The 21255-nt window shown below is 35.7% G+C and overlaps 1 protein-coding gene across 9 annotated transcripts in view; it reads right to left on the reverse strand.

The window, feature by feature from the left end:
- Positions 1–21255, reverse strand: part of Rap1gds1 (Rap1 GTPase-GDP dissociation stimulator 1) — a 122510-nt gene that overhangs the window by 73835 nt on the left and 27420 nt on the right. For 7 of the 9 annotated variants that reach the window (XM_008826186.3, XM_008826182.2, XM_029560230.1 and 4 more), the window contains exons 3-4: positions 12517–12639; positions 5595–5720 (exon numbers count right to left, since the gene is read on the reverse strand). In XM_008826186.3, coding sequence (XP_008824408.1) covers positions 5595–5720; positions 12517–12639 — 249 coding nt within the window. Of the gene's footprint in view, positions 1–5594; positions 5721–12455; positions 12640–21255 lie in introns of those variants that run through there. The other 2 variants (XM_029560228.1, XM_029560227.1) reach the window with 2 other exon arrangements.

Here is a 21255-nt window from a genome sequence, read left to right on the forward strand (position 1 = left end):
CTATGTCAGAACACTGTGTTACATTGGCCTTATTAAGTTTTTCTCTAGAACAGAAATGTCCTTTTATTATACGGTAAGTATTTTTCTTTAAAGCTAAACTAGGAAAAAAGTCAAAACTTTTTCAAAACTTTTAAGTTCTACACTTGAGGTAACCACCAAATGACAACATATTTGGGCTACATTTTTCAAATAAAACACCCTCACTAAAGTACACAGTATTATTTCTTGGATTCTGTTAACGATTAACACAAGAAGTAATTATTATATGGTGAACAAGGACAAAAACTACAGAACTATCATTAAAAACAGTATTTGTGGGGGCTGGAGAGGTGGCTCAGTGGTTAAGAGAACTGGCTGCACTTCTAATGAACCTGGGTTTTATAAAATAAGAATAAATTTTAAAAAATGATATCCTGTAATGTCAATCAACATATTCTACATGTTTTCACTAGGTGCACATAAGATCATCTAGGAATAAGGACATTCTAATGGGAATTCACTGCCAGAATTGTGTCAAGAGTTTTGTCTAAGAATTGGAGAATTAATTCGCAAAAAGATAAAAATGACATAAGCCACCAAGTCTGTGTTCACTGTAGCTGCTCAAAAGCTCAAGTTTAACTAATTCCTACATATAGTTAAGTATATTAGCACTGCTCTAACAGAATGTTTCTTTACCTTTCTTTTAAGGCTTTTATATCTTTATTGTTAAATATATAGTATATGTTAGTATATATACTACATTAGGTTGCAGTGTACTTTATCATATATAAACCCTATTTAATCCATATAACAAGTCCATTTAAACAGTGAGTAAACCAAAATCAGAAAGATTAAGACAGTTTAGTAAATGACACAGCTGGAAACTATTTAGTGTCGGACTTCCAGAGGCCATATTATAATTTTATATTTTAATTTTTAAATTTTTATTTATTTTTACGTGTATGAGTATTTTACCTGCATGTATGTGATGCATCTATGTTTCCAATGTCTGTGGGGGCCAGAAGAGGATATAGGATCCCTTGGAACTGGAGTTACAGACAGTTGTTAGTTGCCTTGTATGTGCTGGAAACTGAACCCAGGTCCTCTGAAAGAGCAGCCAGTGCTCTTACCACTGAGCCATCTCTCCAACCTCAAAATTTTACACATTTTTAAATGTATTATTTCTTTGAATATATGCTGTTTTTTTTCTAAGCAAGGCATTATTTAATTTGTTTAAAAATAGCTACAATAAATAGTCTGCATCAACATGCAAAGTGTATGTGTGTATGTGTGTGTGTGTGTGTGTGTATTTTTGTTTGTTTGTTTGTTTTTTTGGTCTTTTTTGAGATAGGGTCTCCTTGTAGCCCCAGCTGGCCTTGAACTCACAAAGATCCTCCTGCCTCTGCCTCTCAAGTGCTGGGATTAAAGGTGTGTGCCACCACGCCTGGCCCAAAGTCTATATATTTAATGTATACTACAGCTAACAAGCTATGTTCTTTCATCTACTTATTTTCTCTCCTAAATTAAAAGCTTTTCTCCTTTAGTCCGCACTCTTTTAGAGCTTACAACAATTATATAATGACATCTACTTCAATCTATATAGGATATCTTTACAATAAAATATTTTCATGTGATAATAGTCATAATCAAATCTAAAAATAGCATAGCATAGCAAAGAATTGCTTATTCTTTTATAAATGACTTATTTTAATAATAAACTGATTCAAAAGATAAAACAATTGGATTAAAGTTGAATATCTTACTTGCACACTACTTACTAGTTGATAACTCAATTTTTTTCAGAAACTACTGAAAAAATTAGGCAACAACACCCTCTAACAGCATAACTTTATATCACTGAAATATTTTAAAATGCTGGACCTAGCAGTTCTGTTTAATAAAAGTGCTGCGAATATTGATTACTTAAGCAATTATAAGGAATTTCTATACTATATTAATGTAAACTTACTTGACCAACTTTTATTATAAAATATTTTAGAACTATTATTATGTTTCAGCATTTGCAGTTAGTACTATAGATTCTTTATTCGTTAAATAAAAATGGTGTAACAAAGGGGCTGGGGAGATGGTTTGGTGGGTAAGAATGCTTGCTGTGTAAACCTGAGCAGCAACCCCAAGTACCCATGGCATGGCTTTGGATGACTGTAGCCCCCACTGGGAGTGGAGATGAGTAGATCCTGGGAGCTCACTGGCTAGCCAGCCTAGCACAAGCAGCATGCTCCTGGCCCCGTGAGAAAATCTGTCCCAAGGTAATCAAGAGATTCACAGAGATAACACCTTGTCTACCTCTGGCATACTCAAGGACCATGCACACATGCATACACACAAATAGTGTAACACATTCAGAATCACTAACAAATGGGCACATGCCTACATTTGAACATTCTTTTTTATACATAAAGACAATTAAATAAACAATTTATTTTACCTCATGAACATGACTTTGGCAAATCTGACTCATTTTGATCATTTTATTCACTCAGCATAAGTGCATTTCTTTTCTATATGGAGACAGCACATTATGTAAAATTCTTAATTGTGTATCTCTTTCCAATAGTAGGATTAATTATGTAATAGCAAGCATTGACTTTATTACTGTAAGCAGCATATTTAATTTAAAAATTTGACTAATATCCTCATCTTGCTCTTTATATAAAAAGGCAAGTATTTAACTTTATATAATCATTTTCTGCTAGCCTCTTCACAAATCTTTTAACTGGTACATTAAATATTCTTTCTTAACCTCAAGCAATAATATCAACAAATTCAGTCTCTACTCACCAATTTTATCCCTGGGAATTACAAATACAGATGAGGCTTCATTATGAACCTTTTTGGAGGGATAAGCCCACTTAACTATATCAGCGATTTAAAATGTGGAGAATTGTGAAAATTTTAAAAATCAAAGAAAAAAGAGAATGCCACAAAAATTCCATAAAGGGAAAAAGCAGTCGTTTTTAAAAATATATCACTTTTGAAAAGATGCATAAGTAGACCAAGCATACCTGAAAGATGATACTACTTCTCTGTTTAAAGGGTGCCTGAGCACATTCTTTTATGCACACAGCCTTGCTGATTTCCTTCAAATGAAGTACAATTTTTCTGTCTTCTTTGAAAGATGTCAAGCTTCTTATAAAAAGAGTTACTTTGGCACAGTTAAAGGGCACAAGAATCTTTAAATGTTGCTTGCATCAAAAGTTATTTGGATGGTTTGAAAGAGGAACCAATAAATGGAATGCCTAGGGTTATTTGGAAGAAAAGTAAAGGCAATACACTAGGCAATTTTAAATGAAAAAATGTGCCCAGCCAGTGATTCTTTCATCTCTGTATACAACAGGAGATAGGATACCCAAAGTTCATTGACAACAAAGCCTTACCTCATCACATTTGGTAGTTATGTCAGTCTATTACTTGATGTTAGGATTATATAAGACTGTTTTCTTCCATAAGGAAGAATTCCTAAAATGGGAACTGTTGAGGCTGTTAATAAAACTGAAATCTTGGGGCTGGAGAGATGTCTCAGTGGTTAATAACACTGGCTTTTCTTGCAGAAAACCTGGGTTCAATTCCCAGCGCCCACATGGTAGCTAACAACTGTATGTAACTCCAGTTCTAGGGGATTCGACAGCCTCTCTGTCCTCCAAGGGCATTGCACAACATGGGTGCACTTACATACATGGCAGGCATAACAATCATACACATAAAATAAAAAGAATAAATAAAATACTTTACAACTGAAATCTGACCTACATCTTTGCTAGCATTCCATGAATTTTGTGGCATTTCATTGTTAGCGAAACATACCTTGGCAAACATCTATCACATGCACGCAGATTTCTAAACTCTTTTCTCTAACAGTGGGCTGTTTATAGTTCTCTCTATAAACACTAGTTTACTATCTACTGCAAGCCTACTACCATCCTGAACAAAAATCACACTAAAAATGATTACTTTGAAGTATATTAATATAACTCAACTCATTATTTTGACAGGATAGCTGATTAAAAACAAACATGAATCTTTAGATATACTTTATTTGGAGAAAACAGTCTTTGTATTCACTAATTTTATCTCTTTCTTTTCTCAATAAAAAATGAAGCACTACCTTCCTGAAAAGAGGGAAAAGATTGAATCCCAACTGTCACAAAATAAATGAGAAATACATTTCAAGTAAATTCACAAGTAACCACACAGCACTAAATTTATAGATTTTTATGCCTTGAAATTTAAGTATGGACTCCAGTTTACTTTAATAAGTAAACTGGAGAAAGCATTAAGAAGTTGACATAAATTTAATTTAAAATAAAAGGGTAAGAAAGCACAGTCTTATTAAGATATATAGTTTAAGACAACATGGCACAATGAACAGTTTCATTACACGATTTTACAGTAATAAATCAGTTCTTATATTTATTATATTTAAGACTGCTAACTTCATTTTCCTTAACCAAGGCTTAGAAGTGAAAAGTATGGTTTAGATTCACTATGCTTACTTATCAATTTAACTATAATTTTCATTGAACTAAGGGTGAAGTAGTTATATTTATAAATAAATGAAACAAGTATTAACTTCATAGCCTAAAGCATATCAATAGAACTTTATATTGTATATTTCATAAGAGAAAGGAACCAACAAGATAAATACCATAAAAATAGGCTTCAGTTTCCTCAAGTTATAGCTTTATTAACATGTGTACTCTTACTTTCTATCTATCTCTTAGATATAAATCACTTTTTAAAGCACCATCCGTTATAAAAATGGCCAAGAACTTAGGGCTACAACAAAATACAGTTCAACAGGTAAAACATATACTAAAGTTATCCTACTTGCACAAATACAACGAAATTTGTAGGAGATTTGGGCTCAGAAAATAGGAATCTAGAGAAAATCAGGACAAACCTAATTAACCAGAATAATTCAAAGGCACGCACGTGTGTGTGTGTGTGTGTGTGTGTGTGTGTGTGTCCCCAACTCCAGAGTGTTGGTATTAAAAGTATATGTCACTATATCCAGTATATACTCAGAAGTTTCTGTATTTTGTTTACATAAGAAGTAGAAACTGCAACACGTTTGTAATAAATCTCATATACAAGTTCTTGCTTCCTCTGTAGCAGTGTTACAGAAGGGGATAAGAATGACAATGAAATAGAGACAAACTGGAATGGAGCTGATGCAAATGCAGTGGGCCAATCTAGTTTTTGAGATGATGGGTTTTATGAATGGCAATTAAAAAATTATTTGGACAGACTTAGAAACTAAAAACTGTCCATAATCATTCTCATTTAGATAGCATTTCAATAAAACCCATTAAAAAGATAATGTAATTATATTTTTATTAAAATTAAAAGCCTCAGTTTTTAGAAATTTTTTACTTTACTTAGAGAATATCTCTTGTGAAAAGAGGGGAATTCACCCCCTCTAATTTCTTAGTTAAGAATGACTCAAATGCGCACCCATTCTACTAAGTAAGCAGAGCTAAATCTTACCATCCCATGTTTTAGTCAGTCTAGAAAAGTCAGTCCTAAACCTGAAATTGATCTGAAAATCCTAATTCTTAAGAAGCTGTAAACTTTATTGATATCTTAACACTTACGGCTATCGTAGCATATGTTTCCCAGAGCCCTGCCCGTTTGAAGCAGCACTTCCTGGTCTTTGCTATTTAACAGCTGCACCAGTGGTGGAATCAATCTGGCATCCACACATGGAGTTCGCATAAATTCTGAAAGTAAGATACATTTAATTAGAATACTAAGATTGACAATTTGCATGCATCATCTCCTTTAACAAAACAAGTATCCACTATTAAAAGGCTTAAATAACTTACTATTTGAAGAGTACATTTCTGTTCAAAAGCACCCTGTTAGAACTCTATTAAACACCTTATAACATAAGTAAACAAAAGAGTGGAGTGGGTTCATATTATTCCTTCTTGGTAGCCTCTGTCATAAACCAAAAGGTTTTTTAACAAATTTTCATTACAGCTAATCTATCACTATCTTCTTAGAATAACTGGATGTACTTAGGAAGCAATATATAATGTTAGTCCAAGACGCTGATAATTAAAGAAAACTACTTATAAACTAAGCTATCAAACTGCCTCATTTTTCACTATATGGTCTCTGAAAACCCAAAATTAAAAAGCGCGTAAATGTTCCAATTAATCATTACATAAATAATATTCTCAATTGTTAAGACCTAGAAGAACCTTGAATTCTTCATTTTTATTCCTATTCTTTATTAAAAGCCACTTTATGATCACTCCTATCTGCTGCTGCTATACTTACGCATTTACATGAGTGTACAAATATAGGCTTTCAAGCTCATTTCCCTTACCTTTATAGTCTACTATCTCCGCTTATTCACATTCAGCGACACCATCACAATAATGATTAGGAATAAAATTTATTCTTGAGGTGCCTCATCATAGACCATAATGAAATTTAAAGGTAATAAAGACACGTAGTTCAGGAAAATTCACCAATAGACAATATTAGAACTATCACTGCAAACACCACATTTTCTATCAAAATGTTCAGGTGGCTAAAGTTAGCCAGTAAGAGCTAATTCCTCAAGACAGAATTCATCCTACTAAAAAGATATTCCATGTGTATTTTCATCATAAACAATCATCCTTCACTTTTCCTTCATTTAAAAATTCTTAAAGAACATACATGAATAGTATGTGAGCTGTAACTTCTAAAATAGTTTCTTTCTGCCTAGATAGCTGTAACAGAGGTAATACCCCTCCTAAAGGATTCTATTCCTATGAGCTCTTACTACTTTATTACTGAAAACTTCCTGTAATTGAAGCTTCCACGACTGAGAGTACTTCCTTCTTTAAAAGCTAACCTCTAAATTTATTACTGATGCTTTTAGCAGTTTAATATACCCTACAATAGATTGGGAAAACCTAATCATGTTATAAACACCTATGAATTCCTAATTATCTATAGGAGATAACACCAACAATCTACTTGTGGTCTTCCCAGCACTTGGGAGGCAGAGGCAGGTGGAGCTCTGTGAGTTGGAGGCCAGCCTAGTTTACATAGCATGTTCCAGGACAGCTGGGGCTACAGGGAGACCCTGTCTCAAAAAGATCGATCAATCAATCAATCAATCAATCAATCAATCAATCAATCAATCAAATTAATCAATCAATGCTATCAATATGCAATGAACTCAAATTAATGAATTAAGGATAGATGTTCATTATCCTTTTTACCAAGCTATACCTGGCTTATAACAGTTAAGATGATCTCATTACTTACTGTTTAAACAGGGAATTTAGGAATGGTATAATTTGCATTCTCATTCCATAACTGGTACCTGCTGTTACATCTTACGGTTTTGCTACTGCTATTCTTCAAAGAATGCAAATGTCAAGGAATCACTATTTTCTGTTGCTTTTTGTTTCTCTGAAATCACTTACTTAAAACTTGGACTCTACTGGGAGCCAGAGGCAGGTGGATCTCTGAGATCCAGGCCAGCCTGATCTTCATAGTGAGTTCCAGGACAGCTGGGGCTACAGGGAGACCCTGTCTTAAAAAGATAGGAGGGGGGGAAAAAAAAAAGAACTTGGACTCTATAATCAATATCATCAGGTATTCTTTTAATTTTTAAAAACATTTTATTATTTTTATTTTATGTGTACAAGTGTACTACCTGCACACATGTAAGTGCACCCATATCATGTAATGCCCACAGATGTTAGAAGAGGGTGTCGGCTCCTCTGGAACTGGAGTTATGAATGGCTGTTATCCGCCATGTGGGTGCTGGGAACTGAACCTGGTCCCCTGCAAGAGCAGCCAGTGCGCTTAACAGCTGAGCCATCTCTCTAGTCCAGCATCAGGTATTCTTAAATGATGGAAAGCAAATAAATAAAGGAAAATGTTAAAGCTGTTTTGATCATTTTTTTATTTGGAAACAAAGCTACTATAGGCTCCAGCTTTCACTGAACATAAGGGCAACATGCCAGTCTCTGGAGAAAGTACATTCCTCTAAAAATATTTTTTAACTGGAGTGGAAGCATTCCTTAGCTTATCTTTAAAATCTATGCTTTAACAGAGTGCTTGAGTGTGCTGAACTTACCAAGAGTATGTTTAAAATACGCTGTAATTATACTGCAGACTTCTGAATGGCTGTGATGGTCATCTTTATTCTAAGTGGCTTTACCACACATGCGCCTAAGTTAATGCCACATGAGCCTGCTACCTGATCATGCCTGGCTGAGTACTAATGCACATCCAGACTGTACAGGGCTAGTAAAGAGCCTATTTTTAAAAATCTGCTCAACAGAGCAACAGTGATAGATGAAAGAAAAAGTCAGACTCTCTAGAAAATCTGAACTCCAGAGAATGGACAAGTTCTTGGTGGACTGAGGAGTACTATAAAGGGGAGGCTAAAAAAGACAGTAGGACTGAGGACAAGCCAGTGGAAGTCATAGAAAGTAGACGCTATTAAGCATTTGTATATACATATGCATGGCCTAACAACATGGAATTTATTTGGTTTTTGTATTTATATGTGGACTTCAAAGTAGAATTCAATTCAGAGGCATTATTCTAATTCAATGTCAATAAAATTTTAAAGCACTGCATTCTCTTACCAGTTTTCACCTTCGATTTTAGTAAAATATTAAAAATTCTTTACCATTTTGCCTTTTCTTTCCTAAGCTTGCTTCAACTACCTATTTATTCAGTATTATCAAAGTATAGGCTGTCATGAAAATCACAGAATAGTTTTCTTTATATATACACTGACTCATAAATCTTACATATCTACTTAGCAAATACCCGAATAGAAGATTTATGTGTACTTTCTCACTTTCTGCTACCTGAAGCACCAATCCAAAGATAAAAATTCAAACACAGAGTATTAGAATATACTTTAATGTCTGGGACACTGTGCTGGATAGCTTTAGTGTCAACTTGACACACCTGGGTTGAGGGAGCCTCAATTGGGGAATTTCCTTCATTGGACTGGACTGTGAACATGTCCATGGGGCACCTTCTTGATTGCTGAATGATGTGGGAGGGCCCAGCCCCCTGTGGGTGGTGCCACCCCTGGGCAGGTGGGCTTGTGTTACATAAGAAAGCAGGCTGAGCAGGGGCCAGGGGAGCAAGCCAGTAAGCAGCATTCCTCCATGGCCTGTGCTCCAGCTCCTGCCTCCAGGTTCCTGCCCTGAGTTCCTACCTTGGGCTCCCGGATGAACTGTGACCTGGGATATGTAAGCTAAATAAACCCTTTCCTCCCCAAGTTGGTAGTGGTCAGAGTATTTTGTCACAGCAATGAAGAAACAGACTACCACAGATAGTAAATAGTAATAGTATCATCAGAGTTTGAATTTTTTCTAATAACCTTTCTTCATTAACTCTTAGCTTTTCTTTTTTCAGGGTAATAAGATATATTGTATTGCTAAATTTTTGATACAATTTCATAGAGGAGTTCTTTTTTAAAAAAATATTTTTTTATTTTATGTGTATGCATCTATACTGCCTTCATGTATGTAAGTGCACCCATGCTGTGCGATGCTCACAGAGGACAGAAGAGGCCATCGGATCCCCTGGAACTGGCATTACACACACTTGTTAGCTGCTATGTGGGTGCTGGGATTCAAACCCTAGTCTTCTGCAAGAACAGCGTTTTTAACCGCTGTGCTATCTTTCCAGTCCCTAAACAGTTATCTTTTGACATATAAAGAAAAATAGGCATGAACTGAAAGGAAGGAATGACTTTATAATGGACTGAGAAGCTACCTTTTGTTTTCTTTACACTCAGTACTGCCCCTGTTGTTAAAGATAACACTTAAAAACATTCTTATACAGTAACAGATTAAGATTCCAACTCTGGAGGCTGGAGAGATGGCTCAGGGGTTAAAAGCACTAACTGCTCTTGCAGAGGACCGGGGCTGGATTCCCAACACCCACGTGGCAGCTAACAACTGTCCATAACTCCAGTTTCAGGAAATCTGACACCATCTTCTGACCTCTGCAGGCACTGCATGACATGGGTGCAGTTACACGCATGCAGGCAATACTCATACACAAATAATAAATATAAATATTTAAAAAAAGGAATTCCAACATTTCAGTGTCAAGGTAAACATTAGCTACCTGACAACACTGTACATTTTTCTGGTGTTTCAATTTTGCTCAATGCTGCTTCTAGGGCACACATATTTTACATGAAAAATAAACACTTACTTGCTATGGAGTAAAGGGCAAAATTAAAATAAATTAACTTACAAGACTTACAAGAGACTTCCGTGTTTCTGTTGGGACCCTCCCAGGACCCTCTTTCATTGTAACTTCCACAAGCATTCAGATAGACAGTTTGATATAGGAAGGAAAGAAGCATAATGTTGACCCATACTACTGATTCTGCATTGCTTTGGACCAAGATTTAGTTCTCAAACTTTACATTCACCAGAATCACCTAGAGAACTTATAAAAAATAAGTTGACTATAACAAGAATTTGGAATATGTGCACATGCTTAGCATAATATAAGTACACAGCAGTAGCTAGTGTTGAGAATTAGCACTACTAGTACTGATACTCTATGAGCCCAAGTCTTATTTTTATTTTTGCGTGTGTGTGGTGTGCATGCATATGTATGAATGCATGTAGGACTGAAGTTGACATTGGGTGTCTTCTCAATAGATCTCCAGTTTATTTTCTGAGGCAGGGTCTCTTGCTGAACCTGGAGCTCACTGATTCCAGTGAGTCTAGGCAGCTGGGTTCTTCTGGGGATCCCCTATCTCCTGGAGTGTTGGGATTACAGGCAGCCAACATAACTGCTCAGATTTTGTGTGGGTTCTGGGAATCTCATTTTCACAGTTGTACAGCAACTGCTTTACCTGGTGAACCATATTCCCAGCCCCATGCACCCAATTTTTAAAGGAAGGAAACACTCATAGATACTTCCTGTTTTCTTTATTTCTCTATTGCCTCAAATCAGCCTTAAGTCTATTATATAGTGGATTATATTTAAAAGGTCCAAATGTCTTTTACTATAAAGTATAAAGTAACTACCCTTCCACATTAAGCTGGCCCATCTAAAACCTCATTCTAAACTTCTGAATTTTGAACACAGATCTGCCAGCATTCAGATTCTTTTAAATTTGCAATATAAGCACATTTTATGTTTAACTTGAATCTATGAATTATGTGCTAACGTTTATTCTTTGTAGTTAGATAATGTGCACTGCAAAAAAAAATCATCTTTTAACATCATTTTTCTCTGGTTCATAGAATCTATTTTTTGAATTATCAAGTTTCTAATAAGAAATATTAGCCCAATGAGTGTGCTGTTGTCATGCTGCCTTCTAAGAAAACGTATTAAAAAGAACACTCAATGATATTCTACTGTAACTTTTTTAACCACTCATTTTAAAAAAGCACTGTGATTAGTAAGCATTTCAGTGAGCAATCAAAATATGATTTACTAATATAGAACCTAATCAAAACTTGAAAGACATATTGATGAGCTTTAAATAAAAAAAGTGTTTCATACCAACTTCATTTACGGTAATACATGCAATTGCTTTACCAGACAAAACAACATGCTAACAGTTCTTTGAAAAGTCACTTCAGCATGTTCATTACTTGAATGAAATCAGAAATTTAAATTTTTTTCTGTGAAAAATATTAATCTATGCAATATACTACACTAATGATACCAAATTCTGACAAACTGAGCCATGACATTTACTGTGGTTTTCCCTGAAGCCTAAAACTTGCTTTCCCAATTCAGTTTTCCTAAAACTGACTAAATTAAAATTATGTACAACTATTCTGCTATCATTCTTGGAGAATCTGTCACTGGACATAAATACACAATAGGATCAATTAATTATCACATAATTTATATTATCATTGTTCATCTGAGAATTTAAGACACAGATGTTTTCTATGAAAGCAAGTGCAGAAAACAGATTGTACATTCCAACTGTACTGCTGGTATCAAGTAGCAATTCAACACAGACAAAACTGAAAGCAAGAGGGATAGAGAGAAGAATACCCCAGCAAGGCTATCTGGATACAACCCAGCCCAACACACAGTAGAAAATGCAGCTGGGCATGGAGGTGCACACCTTTAATCCCAGTCCTTGGGAGACAGAGACAGGAGAATCAATGAGATAAGGAGGCCAGCTTGGCCTACAAATACATAGTGAGTTCTAGGCTAGCTGGGGCTACATAGTGAGACCATCCTAAAAAAAATGGGAGACAGACAGAAATAAGCTCCCCTATGATAAGATGACTTACCAACAAACTCAAGAATCTTATACCCAAACTAAGAAATCAATGACACAATAACTAAGAGTAACAGTGCTTTCCCTTAATTCTACTCTGAATGAATGGAAATGTATGACATAATTTAAAGCAGGAACATAAAATCAAAGAAACAGAAAAAGTACAAGCCATAAAATCAAAACATAAATTAATAAAACATACTGACAAGAAAGGTGTAAAACTGAAGATGTTCCCAGCAGAAAATTCCTGATGAAAACCTCACCATTTTTGGCTACTTCTGCTATGATGTTAGCTACTTTGGCTGTGCAGGAAGACTGTGGAGTTAACAGACTTGCAAACAATTGAAGGATTCCACCTCCTTGTATTTTTTCACTTGTTTCTGTGTCTGAAAGAGAAGAAAGAACTTCATTGAAAAAATCTTTAATGCAAACATGGAATATTTAATTGGCAATAAACTGTTCAAGAATCTTCCCAATCCATAATAGAAACTAATTTCGTATGTACTTAAATGTTTACACAGAATTACCTTTTGCTATGTTAATCTTTAAAATTCACTACAGTACTATGTTGCCTATCTAAAGACAACACGCTACAGAGGAAGGTTTCTGAATATATCCACTACAAGCCAAGCGTATGGTTTCAACATTAATCCCAGCCCTATCCATTCAGAAAAGAAATGCTTTTTTCTATATCCTTTTTGAATGCTTAAGCTAGAGCACATAAGCTTTATAGTTCCTTATGTCATATAGTAAGTTAAAAATAGCAATTATAATAAGCAAAACTCCCATCTCACATTATTTTATATGAATGATAGCCAAGATTACATAGTTCCCCATGATGGCTATGATTTTATACAACTCATTCAAATTACCACTAATGAAGAGAAATAGTAAATTTACTCCACAGCATTCATAACTCAACTTGGTGAAACACAGATTCAAGAGTCCCTAGCTGCTTAAAGAACTTTAAAAATGTTACTTGGGGGTTAGAGAGATGGCTCAGTGGTTGTTAAGAGCACTGACTACTCTTGCAGAGGACCCGGATTCAATTCGCACTACCCACATGGCAGCTAACAACCATCTGTAACTCCAGTTTCAGGGGATCTGACGCCCTCTTCTGACCTCCACAGGCACTGCACAACACAGGTGCACTTATAAACATGCAGGCAATACACTCATACACACAAAATTTTAAAAATAATAAACGAAATATTAAAAAAAAACAAAAACAAGATCCTTCATGTACCTGCTATTGAAAGAATGATCTATTAAACCAAAAAGGCAATAGGATTATTTAGATGATGAAATAAAAGCTTAAGGAAAAAGTTACTATTTGCCTATGTGCAATGAGAAGAAATAATATGTATTTAAAGACAGAGGGGTAGAAGCCTCACTAAAACTTTCAATTAAAAATAGGCTCTTCCAGTAAGAAAGAACTCTTAGATTCTTGAATGCACAAATAGAGAATATTAAAAATTCAGTAAGTAAAAGGCCAATATGACAAATAGAGTAGGAAAACCATTCTTAGTAGGGTATTTACGTTCACAAAATATATTTCTTTAGCTAACTTACTAGTGTTTTTCTTTTCAAAAAATATTTTTACATTTGTTTATTCATATGTGTGTACACATGCATGCTCATGTGTTATGAAGCATTTATGGAGGTCAGAGGACAACTAATGGGAATCCATTCTCTCTTTTCCTTATGTGAGTTCTAGGAATCAAACCCGGGTTCAGCAGGCTTGGAAGCAAATACTCTTACGCACCAAGTCATCCTGTCAGCCCTTTTAAAGTTTAATGTTTTTTCAACTCTAATCCAATTAATTAGTGAATTTTAAATTTTATTTGGTAAAAGAAAGGCCAGCGATTTCCCTTGATAGAGAACTAGAATTGCCACCTACAACAGAATAGGAAAAAATGCACACAGTAAGGTAAAAAAGTATTAGCTAATCTTGGGGTTGAATTATTTATGTATAAATGTGATTGCATGTATACACACACATACACACACACACACACACACGTTATGTTTTTGCTCTTGCTGTATTAGGAACCAAACTCATAGCTTCCTGAACGCTAAACAAAGACTCTACTACCGAGTCGCACCTCTAGTCCCTGTAAATTATATTCCCGACCATGAGTTTTGGTCAAAAAAGTTAGAAATTGCTATTTCATGTGCCCATTATCTACCCAAGATTCTGAGTTAAAGAATCATAATACCACCAGTATATGCTTTCATTTTGAAACGTGGACTAAAAGTATAAGTTTTTAATCTACCACCAGGAAATCTTAACACCTAAAATCTACTGATTTTAATAAAATAATAAGCCAGAAAGTGGCGACGTCAATTTGCCATGTTAAATGCTTTCTTTTCTGGCCATGCTACCAAAGATGTACAGCTGAAAACACTAGGTCAGCCTGCCCCAGGGATCGAGCCACCATCTGTTCGTGCTGGGCTGACAGCAAGAATCTGGCATGAGGCATCATCAAGACTGGATATGAAGCTCGAGCACGTGTTGCTGGATGCAAGCATTAACTGCAAAGCACTCACACATGGTTCACTTTAATTACAACTCAAAGAATATCTGAGTATTAAAACTGATGTCAGGGGAGGAGGAAGACTTACAACAATGCAAATCTTGCACTGTGACACAACTTTCCAAGACCATAATCTAAGGAACTGGGGAAAAACTAAAACAGGAATCAAGAACTCGGGAATAGCACTGCTTGCAAGTATGTGGATTTCTATCCAGGTTTAGAATTTAAATACTCAGGAGTTACCATTTTCCTTAGCCATAAAAATGTAATGAACAAAACATGCTTTGTCACTAAAATGCCAGTGTCTATATAAATAAATATGAAGTTTTAACTAACTTCATTTTCTATATACATTCTGCAAAGGCATTATATGTCAAGATGTGTATTTACCTATATGTTCTCGGGTATTTATGAGAAACCTTGAAATGGTTTTATAAAGGGGTTAAGAAAGAGTTAAAAGTTTATGTTTAGCTAGGCATAGTGGTACATGTCTTTAGGCATTTGGGAGGCAGAGGCAGATGGATCGCCATGAAATTGTGGACAGCCTGGTCTACAGAGAGAGTTCTAGGCTAGCTGATAGTTACAGAGACCCTGTCTTAAAAAGACAGAAAGAAAAAAAAAAAAAAGAGATGAAAACTTGTAAAACCAAAACCAAAAGATGCAATATGTCTAAGAATCCTTGAGAAAGGGTAGACTTTATTACCTTCAGGCAGACTGCTAACATTTTAGCTATGTTCCTTTTAAATGTTCACAAGAATCAACTCAACATATTTCACCCCCTTCATATTTACATATAGACAAATAAATGCCTGTGTGGGCAACTATCAGTCGATGAATTCTGAAAGACTCAGACATGAAGGGCAATTACTACTACTTTACTTGTTGCTGTGATAAGATAATCTGACAAAAGCAATTTAAGGAAGAAAGAGTTTATTTTGACTCAGAGTGCAAGATACAGTCCATCAAGGTGGGGATGTCAAGGCAGGCCTCAAACTAAAGAGATCTGCCCCTGCCTCCCAAGTGCCCAGGCTTACACTCAGAGTTTAAAAACCAAATAAAACAAAGGACTTAAAAGAATTTTCAGTCAAACACACTTTCTCTTCATTTTAAACAGCCATGTGAGACAGGCGGAACAGGTTGTATTCCTCATATTACAAGACCATGTGATAACATTATTTTCATAGTGTTCTTCCTACGTAACTGTTATTTACAAGATACATATGAAAAAATCTTTACTTAACACAGTAAATTTTACAGATGTAAAAAAGGATGTATAGTATTGTGAAAGAGCTAAACTAAGGCAGTAATTAAAGAAGAAAGAAGGAACTAAGGAGAAAGAGTGAAGCAAGTTAAAAAGATTTAAAACGCACAAGGAATATACTGAGTACAAGTAAAAGCTCATGAAATGAAAAGAACTATTTTAAAGAAAATGGAAACATGAAGACTTTTCTTGATGGAGTTGCACGAATGAGTAAATGACATTCACTTTCTGGAAAGATCCTTTTCCCAATGAGTCTTAAGTCAGAACAGGAAAAGGAAAAGGATACACACAGTCATAGAAAGGGAAAGAGCACTCAGAATAAGTTGTATACCTGTATAAAAATGCCCTTATGTAACCGAGTACCAAGTACAATAAATATGTACTAAAGAACACTGGGCATGGTGGCCATGCCTTTAAGCCCAGTACTTGGTAGGCAGAGGCAGGTGGATCTCTGCAAGACTGAAAGCCAGCCTGGTCCACATAGCGAGTTTCAGGCCAGCTGGGGGGCTACAGGGAGACCCCGCCTCAAAAAAAGAAGTAAAAAACGAACAAAAACCCATTTATGATGACTTACAGTAGAAACAGGTTTTACTAAAAGATCCCAGGATGAAGCAGGGCATGCCTTTAATCTCTGCACTTGAGAGGCAGAAGCAGTCAAATCTCTGTTGAGTTCCAGGTCAGCCTGGTCTTCAAAGTGAGTTCCAGGCCAGCCTGGTCTTCAAAGTGAGTTCCAGGCCAGCCTAGGTTACAAAGTAACACCCTGTCTCAATAAAACAACAACAAAATAAATAAATAATAAATAAAAGAAAAAAGATTAAGGAGTGAGACTCATTTTATAAAATTAAACACATGATTTCGATAATTTTACAGTCAGTTCAATTCCAGAGATGATGTAAGCTGTGGGAGAAGCTATGTGGACATCATCACTAGAATAAGCAGAAGGATTTGCTAGTTTTGACTCTTTAAAATTATCATTAAATCATAAAGCAGTTGCTAAAAATGGAAAGTTGTACTGTTACAGAATGAAAGTGACCTCTATAAGGAACACTGTAAGGTGTGAAGTGTGCTAACAACCATGGTAAAACAGAATTTATCACTGGGATGTTTGCCTAGAAGATGTAAGTAATTACTGAAGACATGGTCCCTATAGGAAAAGTGGGTAACCTCATTTCAGACCCAGAAAATGAGACTATAATAAAACAAAACACAGCGAAGGAGCATTTTCAGACACAGATTTGTTGGCATGCTAATGTCAGATACCCTGGGAAAATACAAGTAAGTAAAGCTATGGAAATTTGGCATCTGCAGGAATCTTTAAAGCTCTTAATTTGGTAAGTTTTGCAGTGGATCTAACAAGATTATACACTATTTCTCAAATAAGTCATTTCCCTTTTTGTTTTTTTGGGGGGGGCGGGGTTTGAGATAGGGTCTCCCTGCAGCACCAGCTAGCCTAGAACTCGCTATGTAGACCAGGCTGGCCTTGATCTCACAGAGATCTGCCTGCTTCTGCCTCCTTAGTGCTGGGATTAAAGGTACACACCACCACATCTGGCCAAATAAGTCATTTCTTAATAACAAAAGACCTACAAACACATATTCAAAGAATGCATCAAAGGAAATAGTATATTATACCAGGTCAGTGGTGAGAGGAAATTTAGTCCAACTTCCAGGGAAAACAAAATAAAAGTATGTAGAAAAGTATAAAAAAAAAGAAGTCACTTAACATTGGCATTACACTAGGAAAAGTAAAAAGAAGAAGGTAATGGCACTGAATGACTCATAACCTTAAACCATAACTAAACAATGTTCAACAACAGATAGCTACCACGTTGTCTAGACATCCAAAGCATTATGTAGTCATTAAAAACTTTTAAAAGGAGCCGGCATGGTGGCGCAGTTTAATCCCAGCACTCGGAAGACAGAGGCAGGCGGATTTCTGTGAGTTTGAGGCCAGCCTGGTCTCCATAGCGAATCCAGTCCAGCTACAGCTATATGGAGACCTTGTCTCAAAAAGACAAAAAAAAAAAAAAAAAAAAAAAAAAAAAGAAAAGAACATTTAGCATTTTGAAATAGGTTTCTGTGTTGCAAAGGATTAAGACCCTGACCCATCCCAGCAGACAGCATCACTCTGTAGAGCAAAAAGTTAAAGAAACCAAGGGCTTTCCTTCTGCCACCACCCTGTACTACTCTGAATCTACAGGATAGTTAAAAACATGGCATTGCTTTTCCTGACTTTAAATCCAAACTGTCCTTCAAATTGTCACCAGTTTTTATTTTTACTTTTCAATGGTCTTAGCATGGCTTCAAAGTCCTTTCATAATTTGATCTCTTACGCAGCTCCCAGTTTCCACCTCTTGACCACTCCTGAGTCCTTTTCTGCTAGCCACATGGATCTTCTCTGTTTCCTGTGGGACTAGGGTTTCCCCACCACTGTGATTTTTCTCTACGTTGCTTCTTCCTTTGGGATGTTCTTCACACCTGGCTAAAGCACACTGTATTTTTAAAGTTCATTATTTCTTCCTCCTACTTAATGGTCACACACAACACTATAATTGTTTTCCAGCTGTCAGAACAGAGTGGTTATTAGATGACACGGGAATGGGGAAGTATATTTTTACTAAGTCCCTCTTATGGTGGAAATTATAAGATAAAGAGGATACAAATCATTATCAGAGAGCTAAGTATTAAGTCGGAAAGAGAGAGGAACAACAACAACAAAAAGATCATAAACACCACAGAAATGTTCCCAAATAAGGTAACATTTGAGCTGGGGTGTGTTGGTGTGTGCACATGTATGTAGTGGGCACCTATGAAGGCCAGAGGCTGACATCAGGATATCTTCTTCAATTGTTTTTCTACCTTATTGAAACAAACAAACAACCAAAAAAAAAAACCAACTATTTTTTACATTTATTTATTTGGGGGGAAGGCATGTACTGTCACAGCACTCGGAGTCAGAAGACAACTTTAAGGAAGTTGGTTGTCTCCTAGCATGAGTACTTTTGGAACGAAATTTGGGTTCTTAGGCCTGGGAGCAAGCTCTTTTCCCTATCTCACCAGACCATCCACCTTCTTTTTTAAAAAAATATTTTTATTATGTCTTTGAGAATTCGATACAATGCATTTTGATTATATTCACCCCCCAAACTCCTCTCAGAGCCATTCCCCTCTTCCTTAACCACCCAATTCTGTGTCCTCATTTCTTAAATCCATCAGTTCTAATTTATGCTACCCATATACTCTTGGGTGTGTGGACATCTAGTAGAGAATGACTGACCTACTAGGGTCCACACCCTTAAAGAAAACTGACTCTCCCTCTTTTAGAAACTATCAATTACCAAATGTTCCTCGGCTAGGCACCCACCTTATTTTTTGAGACAGGGTCTCAATGAACCTGCAACAACCAATATTGGTTAGGATCCACCTATCTCCACCCCTTAGTGCTAGGACTACAGACGTGTACCATCATGCCAGGCCTTTTACATGGTGCCTGGCACTCTGAAATCAGGTCTTCATGTTTGCACAGCAAGTACATTAACCACTGAGCCACCTGTCCAGCACCTGAACTGAAATTTTAAGGACAATAAAATATATTCTAAGTAGAAAAGGAGAAAGATTATTTTACAAAGAGAAAACACGTGAAAGTATTATCAGCTGTGCTGGTTTATTTTAATTGCTAGCCTGACTGGATTGAGAGGCACCTGAGAGAAGAGCTCACCTCTTTGTGTGCCTGTGAGGGTGCTTCCAGAAAAGACTACGTGGAGGAAGACCTGGCCTGAATGTGAGCGGCACCGTTTGATAGTTGCTGTAATTATGTAATTATTTCACAGAACTTAAAGATTGTCTCATGTTTCAGAAAGTCTCTAACCAAAGTTTTTGATGTTTTTTTTCTACTGCTGCTCAGTGCCTTGGGCATGTTAGCAAACTCACAAAAAATTCTGAAGTCAAGAAGTTTTGTAGAATTAGCAGTCATTAGCTCATTCAGGGACTAAACATTTCACTTTGTATTAAACTAATCAGATCTTGAGATCATAATTTTCAAAAGCAAACAATGAGTCTTTCTGAAAGGAACAATGTATTCTAAAATGAAATGGAGATCTTTTTAAAGGTTAAAAAACTCATTCAATTTTATGTCTTACAGGGCTTATACCGAGTTCAATATTGTATAACTGTATTAACTCAACTGTGAACCTAGAAACTTGCACCCACACTGAAAGAAATGTACTCTTACATGATTAAAAAATAATAATTCTTCAAAACAAAAAAATTGCTCCTTAATAATTAGTAGATGTGAAAAGCATTATCATTGAAATCTACTTGATGACTTTATATCCATGTTCAGATGCCAAGGAGCTCAGAAAGTAACTGACTGTGACTAGTAATAATCTGATATATAGAGATTAGAAATGCACGTGCAAACATCTTAACGTCAATTGCATTAAAAATGAATTTTTCTGTATGAAACTGTGTATTTTAATAATGAAATGAAGATCTTTTTTAAAGGTTAAAACCTCATTTAATTTTATGTCTTATTGGGTTTAGACTGAGTAAAATATTGTATAACTGTAATAATTCAATTGTAAACCTAAAAATTCACAGCCAATTTTGGAAAAGATGCATCTTAGCTCAGAAAATTGTTATTGAATATGTCAATGCTGTTGTAATGAAATGCTTCTTCTAAGTATGTGGTTATTAAATAAATAATAACTGGAAAAAATATATTCTTAAAGTCTTTATAAATCATTGCAGAAAATTATTTTTCTTTTATACTATCCCCTCCACATACACACATCACCAAGATAATCAACCATAACTAAGTTATTATGAGCCAAATGAAAATATTCTGTTTGCTCTTTTAGCATAACAAGCACCAAAGGACATACTTTTTACTCAGCACCCCATGGAACCTACACCCCCCCAATACCCACCAATCAATTTCATGTTATAACACACACACACACACACACACACACACTCTGGCATACAGAGATGGGGAGGCAAGAGAAAAAACACTAGTGGGCCAAACTCCCTTCATTAGGAAACCACTCCATGACAACATTAATTTACTCTGTGGGTTCTTTAGCATATCCAAATACATATATGAATGCTTCTGACTTCTTGGTATATCTCATTATTAATATAAAGGCTATCCTAACACAAGCTGTGAGATATGACAATAACCAATCTGATATATAAATAATAAA

Source organism: Nannospalax galili, unplaced genomic scaffold (genome assembly GCF_000622305.1).
Source record: "Nannospalax galili isolate Female #2095 unplaced genomic scaffold, S.galili_v1.0 scaffold189, whole genome shotgun sequence".
In the NCBI taxonomy this organism is placed as follows: domain Eukaryota; kingdom Metazoa; phylum Chordata; class Mammalia; order Rodentia; family Spalacidae; genus Nannospalax; species Nannospalax galili.